Source organism: Natrix helvetica (genome assembly GCF_964273705.1).
Source record: "Natrix helvetica genome assembly, chromosome: 2".
Lineage (NCBI taxonomy): Eukaryota > Metazoa > Chordata > Lepidosauria > Squamata > Natricidae > Natrix > Natrix helvetica.
In genome coordinates, this window is record NC_138552.1 from 295,757,237 (window position 1) to 295,772,992 (window position 15,756).

General features: G+C 47.7%; 1 protein-coding gene across 2 annotated transcripts in view; it reads right to left on the bottom strand.

The window, feature by feature from the left end:
- The window catches only part of SPECC1 (sperm antigen with calponin homology and coiled-coil domains 1), a 205,083-nt gene that overhangs the window by 29,553 nt on the left and 159,774 nt on the right, over positions 1-15,756 (bottom strand). For both annotated transcript variants that reach the window (XM_081945396.1, XM_081945397.1), the window contains 2 exons: positions 3,497-3,650; positions 1,330-1,432 (listed from right to left, as the gene is read on the bottom strand). In XM_081945396.1, coding sequence (XP_081801522.1) covers positions 1,330-1,432; positions 3,497-3,650 — 257 coding nt within the window. The remainder of the gene's footprint in view (positions 1-1,329; positions 1,433-3,496; positions 3,651-15,756) is intronic.

The following is a 15,756-nucleotide window of genomic DNA, read 5'->3' on the forward strand; positions in this document are numbered from 1 at the left end:
GGAGAATTGCACCGATGCACGAGTGAAACCATCTAGAACCGAGGAAGACGGAAGCAGAGCTGCCATTCAGACGTCTCTCCTTTTGCACTAGTAAACTGAGGAGCAGCTGTGCTTCCCAGGTGCCAGTTTCATCACCGTCTCCTCCCACACCTAGGTTACTATCTAGTCATTCTTTGGGCTCATCCTGGAGAAAATCAGTCTAGGCAGGGACTGAAAAGGGAGACCGACAACGGCAATCCCTCCGTACGTCTGTCCATGCATCCATCTTGAATTCTAGATCTTTCAGTCTTTCCTTCCTTCCTTCCCTCCCTCCCCTCCTTCCTTTGTGAACTCAGACCTTCTATCTTTCTTTTCTTCCTCCCTCCCATCCTTTCCTTCCTTCTTTCCTCCCTTCGCTTTCCTGCCTCCTTTCCTTTCCCTCCCTCTTTCTGTCTCCCTTCTTCCCTTTCCGTCCTACCTCCCTTTTCTTTCCCTCTCTCCTTCTCTCTTCCTTCTTCCCTTTCCGTCCTTCCTTCTTTCCTTCCTCTCTCCCTCCCCCTTTCCTTTCCCTCCTCTCCTTCTATCTTCCTTCTTCCCTCTCCTTCCTTTCCTCCCTCCCTCCCTTTTCTTGCCCCCCTCCTTCTATCTCCCTTCCCTCTCCTTCCTTCCTTCTTTTCTTCCTCTCTCCCTTCCCCTTTTCTTTCCTCCTCTCCTTCCTTCCCCTCCCTCCTTCTATCTCCATCCTTCCTTCTTTTCTCTCTCCCTCTCCCTTTCCCCTTCCATCTTCTCCCTCCCTTTCCCTTCCTCCCTCCCTCCTTCTCTTCCTCCCTCCCTCTCTTTCCTTCCTGTTTCCATTTCCCCCCTCCCTCCCTCCCTCCTTCCTTCTCTTCCTCCCTTCCTCTCCTTCCTTCCTGTTTCCATTTTCCCCCTCCCTCCCTCCCTCCTTCCTTCTCTTCCTCCCCTTCCCTTCCTGTTTCCATTTCCCTCCCTCTCTCTTTCCCCATCTTTGCAGGCAGGATTGCTCCTCCTCCTGGCACACAATGTGGGGACTGACCCTCCCAAGAGCTTCCTATGCATCAAGCTCCAGGCGCTGCCAATTGGCTGTGCAGACGGCGGATTGGCTAGATGACCTCCAAGGCCCCGCCCATCACATGTGCTTGGCTAAAAACCTGCCAAGGCCCCCTTGAGGGTGTCCGATGCTGAACTCCACCGACACCACCCCAAACTGGGAACCTCGGTGGGACCTCAAGGGTTGAGGAGCATCCTAAGACCAACTCCGTCCTCTCAGAAGACATTAAAAAAAAAGGAAGACCGTTTCAGAAAAGGAAATGAAAATATTCCTTTACTCACTGGGTAACCCTCCGTTTTCTTCTGACACCATTTCAGGAGCGCGTTGCGTTTCGAGCCGCCATACTCCCTCGCCAACGCAGCCAACGGATCCTTCCTTTCCACACTACAAGCCAGAGGAATAACAGAATGACCGAGCTGGAAGGGCCATCTAGTCCAGCCCCCTCCCCAAGCAAGAGACCCTATACCATTACAAACAAAGGATTGTCCAGTAAGAAACGTCCAATGATGAGGCACTCCCAACTTCTGGTGGCAAGCAGTTCCACTGGCTAACTATTCCTCACTGTCAGGAAGTTTTTCCTCAGTTCTAAGTTGCTTCTCTCCTGGATTAGTTTCCACCCATTGCTTCTTGTTCTACCCTCAGGCGCTTTGGAGAATAGCTTGACTCCCTCTTCTTTGTGGCAACCCCTGAGATATTGGAAGACTGCTATCCTGTCACTCATAAGGAGATCTTATGGTCTCAACCTCTCTATGAACCAGCTTGGCTGTCTTACTTTTGAAGCCTATGTTGGAAGTGGGCAAGGAGGGCATCGGAGGTTGTAGAACATAGAATATCGGTTGGAAGGGACCTTGGAGGTCTTCTAGGCCTACATTTCTCCTTAGTTCCAAGTTTCTTCTCTCCTTGATGAGTTTCCATCTGTTGCTTCTTGTCCAGCCTTCAGTTGATCTGGAGAATAGACGTTGGAGGTCATCTAGTCCGGCCCCATGCTCAAGCAGAAGATCGTAGATCATTCCAGACAAATGCCTGTCCAGTCCCTTCTTAAAAAACCTCCAATGATGAAGCACCCACAGCTTCTGGTGGCAAGATGTTCCATTGGTTAATTGTCCTCAATGTGAGGAAGTTTCTCCTTAATTCCAGGTAACTTCTCTCCTTCATTAGTTTCCATCCATTGTCCTTCCTGCCTTACTTCCGTCCTTCCTTATCCCTCTACAATAATTGGCCTGGAAGAGACCCTGGACGTCTTCTAGTCCAACCATAGCTCAAGCAGGAGACCTGATTAGTTTCCATCCATTGATCTTCTATCCTTCCTTCCTTCCTTCCTTCCTTCCTTCCTTCCTTCCTTCCTTCCTTCCTTCCTTCCTTCCTTCCTTATCCCTCTACAATCATTGGCCTGGAAGGGACCATGGTTCTAGTCCAGCCCCATGCTCAAATAGGAGACCTTAGATCATTCCAGACAAATGCCTGTCCAGTCTCTTCTTAAAAAACCTCCAATGATGAAGCACCCACAGCTTCTGGTAGCAAGTTGTTCCATTGGTTAACTGTCCTCACTTTGAGGAAGTTTCTCCTTCATTCCAGGTTGCTTCTCTTCTTGATTAGTTTCCATCCGTTGCTCCTTCTCCTGCCTTCTGCTGCTTTGGAGAAGAGGTCTGGGAATAGAAGTCCACCTGTTCTGAAGGTCACCAGAGAAATGACCCCTGGTCTTTGGTTGGGGCATCCTCTTCTCCAGTCATCTGGATGATGTCACCTGTGCCGAGATCCTTCCTTCTGAAATGCTGGCATCGCAACTTGTTAGGATTGGGGTGGAAGCTTCTATTAGCCAGAGATGAAGGCCAAGAGGTGGGCCACTATGGCGCCTTCAGGACCTGTGGACTTCAACTCCCAGAATTCCTGGCTTCCCCGCCCTCCCCGTTGTCTTTGCTTGTTGGAAGCCATGCTGGCTGAGGAATTCTGGGAGTTGAAGTCCACAGGTCGTAACCTTGGAGCATAGAGGTAGTCCTCGGCTTATGACCGTCATTGAGCCCCTCCCCGAAATTCTTCCGTTTGCTAAGTGAGACATTTGTGAAGCGGGATTTCCCCCATTTTTACGACTTTTCGTGCCGCAGGGTTGTTCAGCGAATCACGGCTTTTGTTAAGTGAGTCACACCGTTGTTCAGTGAATCCGGCTTCCCGGTTTGACTTGACTCGTCAGACTCGGTCGCAAAAGGGGGAAAGCACGTGTCCTCGAAACACTCGTCACAAATACGAGTCAGTGGCCAGGCGTCTGAATTTTGATCACATGACCATTGGGGAGCGGTCGTTACGTGTGAAATTGGTCCTAAGTCATAATTTTTTCAGCGCTGCGGTAGCTTCGAACAGTCGTTAAACGAATGGCCGTAAATCGAGGACTACCTGTAATTGACACACACACACACACACTCTTGCCTGAAGCAGCCATGCTACCTGACTCACCTGAGTTTGCTGGGCGGCTTTAAGCCACTGGGCGTGGAGGTGAACATCCTTCCAGCGAAGGCCAGGGTGGGGGGCTTGCTTAGCGATTCGAGGGAGGGGCTCTTGCGCAGGAAGGGGTCCGGTTTCATCTCCTCGTTCCTCCCTTTGAGCAGACCTTCGAGGAAAGAACGAGAAGAACCCCCCCAAAAAAATTTAGACATAGTATAGAATTAGATAATTGGCAAAAAAGGTAAGAAAGAAACTATAAATTGACAATGGAAACGACATAGCAATAGCCCTTAGACTTATATCCCGCTTTACAGTGCTTTTACAGCCCTCTCTAAGCGGTTTACAGAGTCTGCCTCTTGCCCCCAACAATCTGGGTTCTCATTTGACCCATCTTGGAAGGACGGAAGGCTGAGTCAACCTTAAGCCAGTCAGGATCGAACTTCCTGGCTGTGGGCAGAGTTTAGCCTGCAATGCTGCCTTCTAACCCATGCGCCACCATGGGAGGGAGGGAGAGAGGGAGGGAGGGAGGGAAGGAAGGAAGGAAGGAAACTGAGGGAAAGGAAAGAGGGAGGGAGGGGAGGAAACAGAGGGAAAGGAAGGAGGGAGGGAAGGAAGGAGAAAAGGGAAGAAGAGACAGAATGAAGGAGGGAGGGAAAGATGGAAAGGAAGGAAGGAGAAAAGGAAGAGAGGGAGGGAGGGAGAAATAGCAATAGCACTTAGACTTATATACCGCTTTCCATCCCTCTCTAAGCGATTTACAGAGCCAGCCTCTTGCCCCCAACAAGCTGGGTCCTCATTTTACCAATCTTGGAAGGATGGAAGACTGAGTCAACCTTGAGCCAGGTGAGAATCGAACTGCCAAATTGCAGGTAGCTGGCAGTCAGCAGAAGTAGCCTGCAGTACTGCACTCTAACCACTGTGCCACCGCGACTTGATAAAGCAAATCTGTATACAATGTTTTATAGCTGGCACTTTCTGCCAGCAAAAATGTTTACAAAATATCTCCACCAAGTTGGAAATATAATCAAATACTGGGCACATATTATCACGTGTGGCGAACGTGTCCAAAAGCCAAAACATTCTGGATGAAAATGCAGACGTGGTTAGAAAAAAATGTTAAGGCAACATATATAGACTTATAAGCCAGAAGTATTTGTTAGACATAATGCCAGAAAAATAGGACAAAGGGTACGCATATTTGATACGACATGTTTTGACCACAGCAAGAGAATTGTATTTGCACAATACTGGAAAAACGAGGAAATGTCAACAGAAGACGACATAATTAAAAAATATTAGACGGTGCAAAAATGGACAGACTAAGACTGAAAATTAAAGAAAAAGACGACACAGAGAACTTCCGAATTTGGGACTTGTTTTATTCATGGTTGGATAATAGAGGTAGAAATTAGGATGTTAAAAAGGATTATTATGTAAACAAATTGACTCAGACGGTACCATGTCCACTAAAAGTACAAACTGTATATAAAGAGAAAATAAATATATTATTGAAAAACCGTGAAGGTCAGTCTGCCTCTTAATTATGGATTTGCATCCGACAAACCTTTCTGCGTTTTGCAAATAACTCAAGGCAGTGAGTATGACTCTAGAAAGAGTGCAGAGAAGAGCAAGAAAGAGGATTAGGGGACTGGAGACTAAAACATATGAAGAACGGTTGCAGGAACTGGGGATGTCTAGCTTAAGAGAAAGAAGGACTAGGGGAGACATGATAGCAGTCTTCCAATATCTCAGGGGCTGCCCCAAAGAAGAGGGAGTCAAACTATTCTCCAAGGCACCTGAGGGTAGAACAAGAAGCAATGGGTGGAAACTAATCAAGGAGAGAAGCAACTTAGAACTGAGGAGAAACTTCCTGACAGTTAGAACAATTAATCAGTGGAACAGAATTTGCCTCCAGAAGTTGTGAATGCCCCAACACTGGAAGTCTTTAAGAAGATGTTGGATAGCCATTTGTCTGAAACGGTATAGGGTTTCCTGCCTAGGCAGGGGGTTGGACTAGAAGACCTCCAAGGTCCCTTCCAACTCTGCTATGGTATTGTATAATATAACCAATGCGCTTTCCTCCTGCTGTTATCCCAGCACAACAGCCCTGCGAGGGAGGTTGGGTTGAAAACCAGACAACTTGCTGTTGGGTCGAAGGTGGGACTAGAATTCCCTGTCTGCTAGGAATTGGCCCTAGGTTACCTGGCTGGTTTTCATGCCTAAGGTGGAACTGGAGTTCACTCTCTCCTAGTGATTGGGTCAAAGCCCCCCAGTTGGCCCTCATGGCTAAGGAAGGACTAGAACTCACCATCACCTGATGATTGGCTCAGGACTCAGAACTCTCCCGTCTCCTGGTAACTGGCCCAAAGTCACCTAGCTAGTTTTTATGGCTAAGGCGGGACTAGAACTCACCATCTCCTGGTGATTGGGGCAAAGTCACCCAGTCGGCTTTCAGGGCTAAAATAGGACTAGAATTCACCGCAACCTGGTGATTGACTCAGGAACTCACTGTCACTTGATGATTGGCCCAAAGTCACCCAGCCGGATTTCCTGTTTAATGCAGGACTAGAACTCACCATCTCCTAGTGATTGGCCCAAAGTCAGCCAGCCAGCTTTCATGCTTAAGGCAGGACTAGAATTCATCATTAGCCTGGTGACTGACCCAAAGTCATCCATCCGTTTTCCATGCCTAAGGCAGGACTAGAACTCACAGTCACCTGTTTTCTAGCCTGGTGCCTTAACCACTAGACCAAACTGCCTTCATACAATACCAACTTTCCCAAAGCAGGATGTGTGGGGGGGTAGGGGGGGGAAATCTACGTGTCTGTGTCAATAAACAATTTTTTGTATTTGATTTGCAAGAATTTTTTTTATCTTGCCTTAAATTCAGGAGCTGAAGGCAGCAGGGAAATCATTTCTGTTCCCTGTAACAACAACCTTGTAAGGTGGTCTGTGTTGTGAGATGAGCGTTAAAAGACATTTGGGGAATGTTAGTGGTCAAGGATGGATGGAATGGTGTGTGGGAATGGCCTTGGGAGACCAACAAACAGAAATAGTGTAGGGTCTCTTGCTTGAGCAGGGGGGTTGGACTAGATGACCTCCAAGGTCCCTTCCAACTCTGTTAACCTGTTAATATCCGCAGGAGGAGAGAAGAAGATGTGGGAAGAATTTGAGAAGAGACCCTCCCTAGTTTTACGGTGAGTAAAAGGAGAGGAAGGGCAAAATACCTTCAGATTTCCAAGATTTTGTTGCTACAGGTAGTCCTCGACTTACGACCACAATGGAGCCGAATGTTTCCGTTGCTAAACAAGGAAGTTGTTAAGCAACTTTTCCCCTATTTTCCGACCTTCCTTGCCATGGTTGTTAAAGGAATCACTGCAGTTATTAAGTTGATAACATGGTTGTTAAGCGAAACCGGCCTCCCCACTGACTTTGCTCGTCGCAAAAGGGGATCGTGTGATCTCCCCCAGGACGCTGTGACCGTCATAAATACAAATAACTTGCCGAAGCATTTGAATTTCGACCACGTGGCCATGGGGATGCTGCAACGGTCGTTAAGTGTGAAACACAGCCCTAAGTCACTATTTTCAATGCCGTTGCAACTTTTGAACGGTCAGTAAATGAACTGTTGTAAGTCGGGGACTATCTGTACAGTGAAATTGAGCTAGCACTCTTCATGGTGCTTGGAGTGATGCGGTGGCCTAGAGGAGGAGCTCTCGCCTCACAATCACGAGGTTGTGAGTTTGATCCTAGGTAGAGGCAGACATTTCTCTCTCTGGGCAAAATGAGGATATATTTGCTGAACAAAATTCCGCATCGGCGACAGGGAAGGGCATCCGGCCAGTAAACTCTTTGCTAGCTCCATTCAGTTGCCTAAACTCCACTCTGCAAGGGATTATGGGGTCGTTAAAGGATGATTCTTGATTGTCCTTCTCCTCGCAGGGCTAACGGTGCATTTGAACCCGTGCCTCGTTCACGGCAGGAGGGGGAATATTTTTTGGAATAAAGTGACATGACCGATTCCCAGCCAGCCTCCCCATCAGGACAATCAGCAAAAGAATATTGAAAATAACCAGTAAATACAATTTGTGCGAAGAACTGTGGCACCAGACGTGTGTTATTTATTCTTTTCCTGGCTGTTATTCTAATTTTTTTTTTCTTCCAGGAATCAAAAACTCCCTTAAGAGGTTTCTAGCTCGGACCGTCTCAGAGGCTGCAGCAAACTCGTTGCGGTTTCGCATCGCGCTTTTTTTTCCTGCGTCTGCACAATTTAACCATCTGCACAATTAAGGCGATAACGGAATTCAATCAATGTCTCTTTCCCGTCTCCTTAATGTGTTCACTCCAGCTTGAAAAGCAAACACATCCTCACTGTTGCATCCGAGGCCCGAAGAATAGAAGCATCCTTTAAAATGTGACTTTTTTTTAAGGCCACACCTGGAATCCTACATCCAGTTTTGGTCATCCACAGTATTAAAAAAGATGTGGAGACTCTGGAAAGAGTGCAGAGAAGAGCAACCAGGATGATGAGGGGACTGGAGGCTAAAACATATGAAGAACGGTTGCAGGAACTGGGGATGGCTAGTCAAGGGAAGAGAAGGACCAGGGGAGACAGGAGAGCATCTTCCAATATTTGAGGGGCTGCCAAAGAGAGGAGGAAGAGGGTCAAGCTATTGTCCAAAGCACCCGAAGGCCGGACAAGGAACAATGGATGAAAACTGACCAAGGAGAGATTCAACCTAGAAATAAGGAGGAATTTCCTGACAGTGAGAACCATCAACCCATGGAACAGAAGTTGTGGGAGCTTCATCACTGGAGGCTTTCAAGAAGAGACTGGACTGCCATCAGTCAGAAATGGTGTAAGGTCTCTTGCTTTGGTGGGGGGGTTGGACTAGATGACCTACAAGGTCCCTTCCCAAATCTGTTAAGCAGAGTAATGAGTAACCAAGGGGAGAAGCAACCTAGAAATAAGGAGAAGCTTCCTCACAGGGTGGACCTCCAAGCTTTCAAGAAGAGACTGGACTGCCATCGGTCAGAAATGGTGTAGGGTCTCCTGCTTGGGCGGGGGTGGAGTGGGGTTGGACTAGATGACCTACAAGGTCCCTTCCAACTCTGCTAATCTGTTAAAAAAAGGCAACTTGCGGGATGTGCTGTTTTTAAGGGTTCTGTTTTTCCTTTCAGGCCATCTTTCTGGGTATATTCAAATTCTTATTTTTAATTTATTTTAATGGTGTTGAGAAATTTGGAGGAAAAGCAGGGTGTTTATAGAGCTGATTTTTTGGGGGGGAGGGTGAGGTGAGAGAGAGAGAGAGAAAGACTTTGGAAAAGTTGGCTTTGAGTGCTGAGGGGCTTTGTCCCCCTTGCACTTGTCACCCTGACGGTGAACTTGTGTAAGAAAGGCAAACTTTGAAGACGGAAATCCCACAACATTTGGAAAGAGGGTTGGATGTTGTTGCTTGAACTGTGATGGCTGGAAACTCAACCCAAATTGGGGGTCGAAGAAATATGCAATGGAAAACCGAATCTGTAGCGCTTTGTAAAGCCTTAGTAAGGCCACACAATTGGAATCCGGCTTCCAGTTTTGGTCCCCCACACTGCAAAAAAGATGCGGAGACTCTGGAAAAAGTGCAGAGAAGAGCAACAAAGAGGATTAAATGCAGGGAAATTAAAATATATGAGGAACGGTTGCAGGAATTGGGAATGTCTAGTTTAATAGAAAGAAGGACCAGGGGAGACAGGATAGCAGCCTTCCGATATCTCAAGCTATTTGGTTATCATATTATAAAGTAGATGTTGAGACTCCAGAAAGACTGCAGAGAAGAGCAACAAAGAGGATTAAATGCATGGAAATTAAAATATACGAAGAACGGTTGCAGGAACTGGGGATGTCTAGTTTAGTGAAAAGAAGGACTAGGGGAGACAGGATAGCAGTATTTGAGGGGCTGCCACAAAGAAGGGGGGGTCAACTTATTTTCCAAAGCATCTGAAAACTCGGGAAAGAGAAATGTTCTGTGTGAATGCACCATCCCAAGCCATTTTGTCAGTGGGGGCTTCTCCCTCGTGGCAATAATACAATGCAATACAATTCCAATATCTCAGGGGTTGCCACAAAGAAGAGGGAGTCAAACTATTCTCCAAGGCACCTGAGGGTAGAACAAGAAGCAATGGGTGGAAACTAATCAAGGAGAGAAGCAACTTAGAACTGGGGAGAAATTTCCTGACAGTTAGAACAATTAATCAGTGGAACAGAAGTTGCCTCCAGAAGTTGTGAATGCCCCAACACTGGAAGTCTTTAAGAAGATGTTGGATAGCTATTTGTCTGAAGTGGTGTAGGGTTTCCTGCCTAGGCAGTGGGTTAGACTAGAAGACCTCCAAGGTCCCTTCCAACTCTACTATTGTATTGTATTGTATTGTATTGTATTGTATTGTATTGTGGTGGAGGTGGTACCCTGATGCCGACTCTCGTGTTTGCTGAGAAACTGCAGAGTCTTCATTTAGTGGTGTAGGAAGGCTTCCTGTCTAAGCAGGGGGTTGGACTAGATGACCTCCAAGGTCCCTTCCAACTCTTGTTATTCTAAAGAAACTTATTACAACGAAAATAGGCTTAATCACTGAAGGCTTTCAAGAAGACATTGGACTGCCATTGGTCAGATGTGGTGTAGGGTCTCCTGCTTGGCAGGGGGGTTGGACTAGATGACCTACAAGGTCCCTTCCAACTCTGTTAAGCTGAAGAGGAGGACTAGGGGTGACATGATAGGAGTCTTCCTGTATTTGAGGGGCTGCCCCAAAGAAGAGGGGGTCAACTCATTTTTCAACCCCCCAGAAGGCAAGATGAGAAACAATGGATGGAAACTAATCAAGGACAGAAGCAACCTGGAACTAAGGAGGGATTTCCTGACAGTGAGGACAATTAACCAGTGGAACAGCTTGCCACCAGAAGTTGTGGGTGGCTCCATCACTGGAGTTTTTTTAAAAAAGATATTAGACAACATACAGGTCGTCCTCGACTTACAACCACAATTGAGCCCAACATTTCTGTTGCTAAGCGAAACATCTGTGAATTTTGCCCCATCTTACAACCTTTCTCGTCACAGTTGTTGAGTGAATCACGGCCGTTGTTAATTTGGCAATACGGTTGTTAAGTGAATCTCGACTTTGCTGGCGAGAAGGTCGTAAAAGGGGATCACGTGATCCCAGGGTACCGTCATAAATATGAACCAGTTATGGTTGTAAGTCCAGAAATACCTGTATTTGTCTGAAATGGTGTAAGGTTTTCTGCCTGAGCAGGGGTTTGGACTAGAAGACCTCCAAGGGCCCTTCCTGCTCTGTTATTCTGCCTTCTTTCTTTCCTTCTTTCCTTCCTTCCTTCCTTCCTTCCTTCCTTCCCACTGGAGGTTTTTAAGAAGAGACTGGCCAGCCATCTGTCTGAAATGGTAGAAGGGTTTCCTGCCTGAGCAGGGGGTTGGACTAGAAGACCTTCAAAGTCCCTTCCATCTCTTGTTATTTTTCCTTCCTTCCTTCCTTCCTTCCTTCCTTCCTTCCTTCCTTCCTTCCTTCCTTCCTTCCTTCCTTCTTTCTTTCCTTCCCACTGGAAGTTTTTAAGAAGAGACTGGACAACCCCCTGTCTGAAATGGTACAAGGTTTCCTGCCTGAACACGGGGTTGGACTAGAAGACCTCCAAGGTCCCTTCCAACTCTCTTATTCTGAGAAAGTCATTTAGTCTTGCTGGATCCTCTTAACCTTAGAGTTAACCGTTCTGGTTATTCTTCCTGCCTAGACTACCTCGCAGGGCTAACCCCGAAGAAGTCCTAAGGAGCTTGTAGAGATACGTAGAGCTTGGAGGCCAGGATAGGGCCTTCCCTCCCCCCATAAGTTGGCATCAAGGGTTTGGGGAGTAGAAATGGGGGTTGGTGAGATCCCAAGCCCTGCCTGGGAACAATCAGTCCATTCAAGATTCGCGAGAACATTACAAACCAACATTTCGAAGATTACAAACCAAGAACATTGTTGCTTGCAAGCCAACATTTTGAAGATTATGGAGCACGGTTTCTCAACTTTGGCATGCTCAAGAAGGTCTGGATTTTATGTGCTTTTCATGGTGGTCGTTTCTCTATCAGCCCACCCCTCAAAATAACCAAACCAAACAACCCCAGATTACAAACTGTTGAGTCTTAAATGAGACCCCCCCCCCCCATATACACACAAGTTCAGGAAATCATCATTTAGGCTTTGAAGTAGGGAGTAGAATTTTAGAATACAATACAATAGCAGAGTTGGAAGGGACCTTGGAGGTCTTCTAGTCCAACCCCCTGCCTAGGCAGGAAACCCTATACCGTTTCAGACAAATGGCTATCCAACATCTTCTTAAAGACTTCCAGTGTTGGGGCATTCACAACTTCTGGAGGCAACTTCTGTTCCACTGATTGATTGTTCTGACTGTCAGGAAGTTTCTCCTCAGTTCTAAGTTGCTTCTGTCCTTGATTAGTTTCCACCCATTGCTTCTTGTCCTGCCTTCAGGTGCCTTGGAGAATAGCTTGACTCCCTCTTCTTTGTGGCAACCCCTGAGATATTGGAAGACTGCTATCCTGTCTCCCCTAGTCCTTCTTTCTCTTAAGCTAAACATCCCCAGTTCCTGCAACCGTTCTTCATGTTTTAGTCTCCAGTCCCCTAATCCTCTTTCTTGCTCTTCTCTGCACTCTTTCTAGAGTCTCCACATCTTTTCTACATCGTGGGGACCAAAACTGAATGCAGTATTCCAAGGGTGGCCTTCCCAAGGCCTTATAAAGTGACATTTACACTTTATAATGCCTTTATTTATATTTTATTTTATTTTTTTGCCTCGGAAATTGTAGTTTAGGCAAGCCTTAGGAAAAGGCTTCATTTTAGGGCTTCGTGCATATTTTAAAGCCAGGCGCATGTACACACACACTCACACAAACACACACTCACAGAAACACACAAACATACTCTCACACACGCCCATGGCTCCTTGTCGAGCTTTGTCATTTTGCCACACGTTTTTGGCAGGAGAGTAAATGGGAGCGGGGAGGAAGGCACAAAAACCTTAACTGTGCTTCCTTGCAAAAGAATTGAGGATGGAGGGGAAGGAAAGGAGGAGGGGGGGGAGGGGGAAGAGGAGGAGGAAGGTAGGAGGAGGGGTGAGAGGTGGAGGAGGAAGGTAGGAGGAGGGGGTAGAGGAGGAGGGAGAGTGGAGGAGGAGGAAGAGTGGAGGAGGAGGAAGAGCGGGGGAGGGGGGAGGAGGAGGGGGGAGAGAAGGAGGAGGGTGGGGAGGAGGAAGAGGGGAAACTCAACCCTTCCAAGACGGAGTGGCTGTGGCTTCCGGCCTCCCGGTTCAACCAGTTGCTTCCATCTCTGGCCATTGGGGACGAGCAACTGGCCCCCATGGAACGGGTGCGCAATTTGGGCGTCCTCCTGGATGCCCGGCTGTCCATGGATGACCATGTAACAGCCGTGGCAAGGGGGGCGTTCCATCAGGTTCGCCTGATGCGCCAATTGCGCCCCTTATTGGACCGGGATGCCCTACGCACAGTCACCCATGCGCTGGTGACGTCTCGCCTGGACTACTGCAATGCTCTCTACATGGGGCTTCCCTTGAGATGCACTCGGAGACTGCAGTTGGTCCAGAATGCGGCCGAACGGGTGATTATGGGGAGGACTAGATACTCCCATGTGACACCTCTCCTGCGCGAGCTGCACTGGCTTCCTGTAGTCTACCGAGTGCGTTTCAAGGTTTTGATTATGATCTTTAAAGCGCTTCATGGCACAGGACCTAGTTACATGCAGGATCGCATCCTGCCCCATACATCCCTACGACCAATCCACTCACACAGAGAGGGACTTCTCCGGGTGCCGGCCGCTAAACAGTGTCGGGGGGCGACACCCAGGAGCAGAGCCTTCTCTGTGATGGGCCCAGCCCTGTGGAATGACCTCCCCCGTGACATCAGGATTACTTCCGATCTCCGCTCCTTCCGTGTACAGCTGAAGACCCACCTCTTTCAATTATCTGGCTTGGCTCAACCGTAATTTTTCATATTCCTCCTGACTGTCTTTTTTAAATTTTAAATTGTGGTATTACTAATGGGGTATTTTAATGGTGACTTTTAACTGTCTAAATGTGATGTAATTTGTTACCTCCTCCGTGCATGTATGTCTTTGTATATGTGTGTATTTGGATGTTTATGTGTTTGCACATATGTTTTATGTTTTATATGTTTTATCGTACGCCGCCCCGAGTCCTGTCTGGAGAGGGAGCGGCTAATAAATTCAAATTTATTATTATTATTATTAAGGAGGAAGAGGGGGAAGGAGGAGGAGGAGGAGAGGAGTGGGGAGGAGGAGGGAGGAAGAGGAAGGGAGAGGAAGGAATGGGTGATTTCCCCCCTCCCCACTTTCTTAAAAAAAGGGGGAGTGGGCAGGATTTGACTTGCAGCTGATAAAATATAGCAACTACTTTTTTCCCGCCTAATGTGTATATACAGCTTTCCCTTGACTTACAACAGTTTGTTTAGTGACCGTTTGAAGTTACAACGGCACTGAAAAAAGGAACCGTTGTTCACACTTACAACCGTTTGCAGCATCCCTGTGGTCACGTGATCAAAATTCGGCCGTTGGGGAAACTGGCTCGCCTATATGACGGTCGCAGCGTCCTGGGGTCACGAGATCCCCTTTTGCGACGAGATCCCCTTTTGCGACGTTCTGACCAGCCAAGTCCACAGGGAAGCCGGATTCACTTAACAACCGTGTTCCCCACTTAACAGCCGCAGGGATTCGCTTAACAACAAAGGCAAGAAAGGTCGTAGAACAGGGCCAAACTCACTCAGCAAAAGTCTTACTTAACAAAAAGAAATTTTGGCTTTACATTCTGGTCGTGTTGCGGCCTTTCAGTGGCCAGCAGATTCAGGCAGTGAGGAGGGTTGGGGAGGAAGATGGGCCAGTCCTGGAGTCTGGGGAAGGCTCGGATGAGGGCTCTGTGTCGGAGGAAGAGAGGAGGCCATGGTCGTATGCCAGTTATCAGCTGCCTTCAGAGTCAGACATCAGTGAGGCAGAAGAACAGCTGGAGCCTGTTCCCAGTGTGCGCATGCACAGAGTTGCCAGACGAAGGGAAGAGCTAAAGAACGGAGGTCGACTTGGGAGTAAGGCCACAGGTGGACGGGGAATGGCCCCTCCCAGAGCAAATAAAAGAGGAGCGAAAGGGGAGTGGAGTTTGCAGGAGACCATTAGTTCGCTTAATTGGTTCCTGACTCTCCGAGACTCCTGGCCAAGTTTTGCAGATATCGGCCTGGCAGCTCTCCAAGCCAGATAAGGTCTGTGACTGTAAATCTTCCCTGGAAAGACTTTGCTGGGTGTGAAGGAGCAGAATTCAGGGTCAATTAATAAAAGGTGTTTTTGTCGGGAGAAGAGAGCCTCGAACAGGTCGTAAGCCGAAGATTGCCTGCACATATTAAGCCGTAGGGCCGTGGCTGCAGGATGACTATATATTTCCTGTATTATTATTTTATTCCTTCCCCTTTTATGGGCTGGGAGACAGCCAACCAGTTTTGGGTTTCATCCCGGAGCAGGGCCTGCTCCAGAGACACTTTGGCACGAGTGGCCTTCAGGCACAGGTTCAACCAGGCCGATATCCCTGCCCGGTTTCCATCCGGCCTCAGAAAAAGTCCAATAATGCTGAAGGCAAAAGAGAGAACGATGGCTCCTTTGGGACGAAGCTGTTGAAATATCTCAGGAGGATTTCAGGTGGAATGAGTCCCAGATGGCTAGGAAAGAAGGAACCAACAATCTGGGTCCTCATTTGACCTACCTCGGAAGGACAGAAGGCTGAGTCAACCTGGATTCAGTCAGGATCGAACTTGCTGGCTGTGGGCAGAGTTTAGCCTGCAATACTGTCTTCTAACAACTGCAACAGCATTCCTTCCTTCCTTCTTTCTTTCCTTCCTTCCTTTCCTCCCTCCTTCCTTGTCTTCCATCCTTCCTTCTCATCCTTCCTTCCTTTCCTCCCTCAATCCTCCCTTCCTTCTCTTCCTTCCTTCCTTCCATCCATAACATCCTTCCTTCCTTCTAGCCATCCTTCCATCCATCTAGCCATAACATCCTTCCTTCTAGCCATCCTTCCTTATTTCTATCCTTCCTTCCTTCCTTCCTTCCTTCCTTCCTTCCTTCCTTCCTTCCTTCCTTCCTTCCTTCCTTCCTTCCTTCCTTCCTTCCCTAGCAATAGCCCTTAGACTTATATACCGCTTCACAGTGCTTTTACAGCC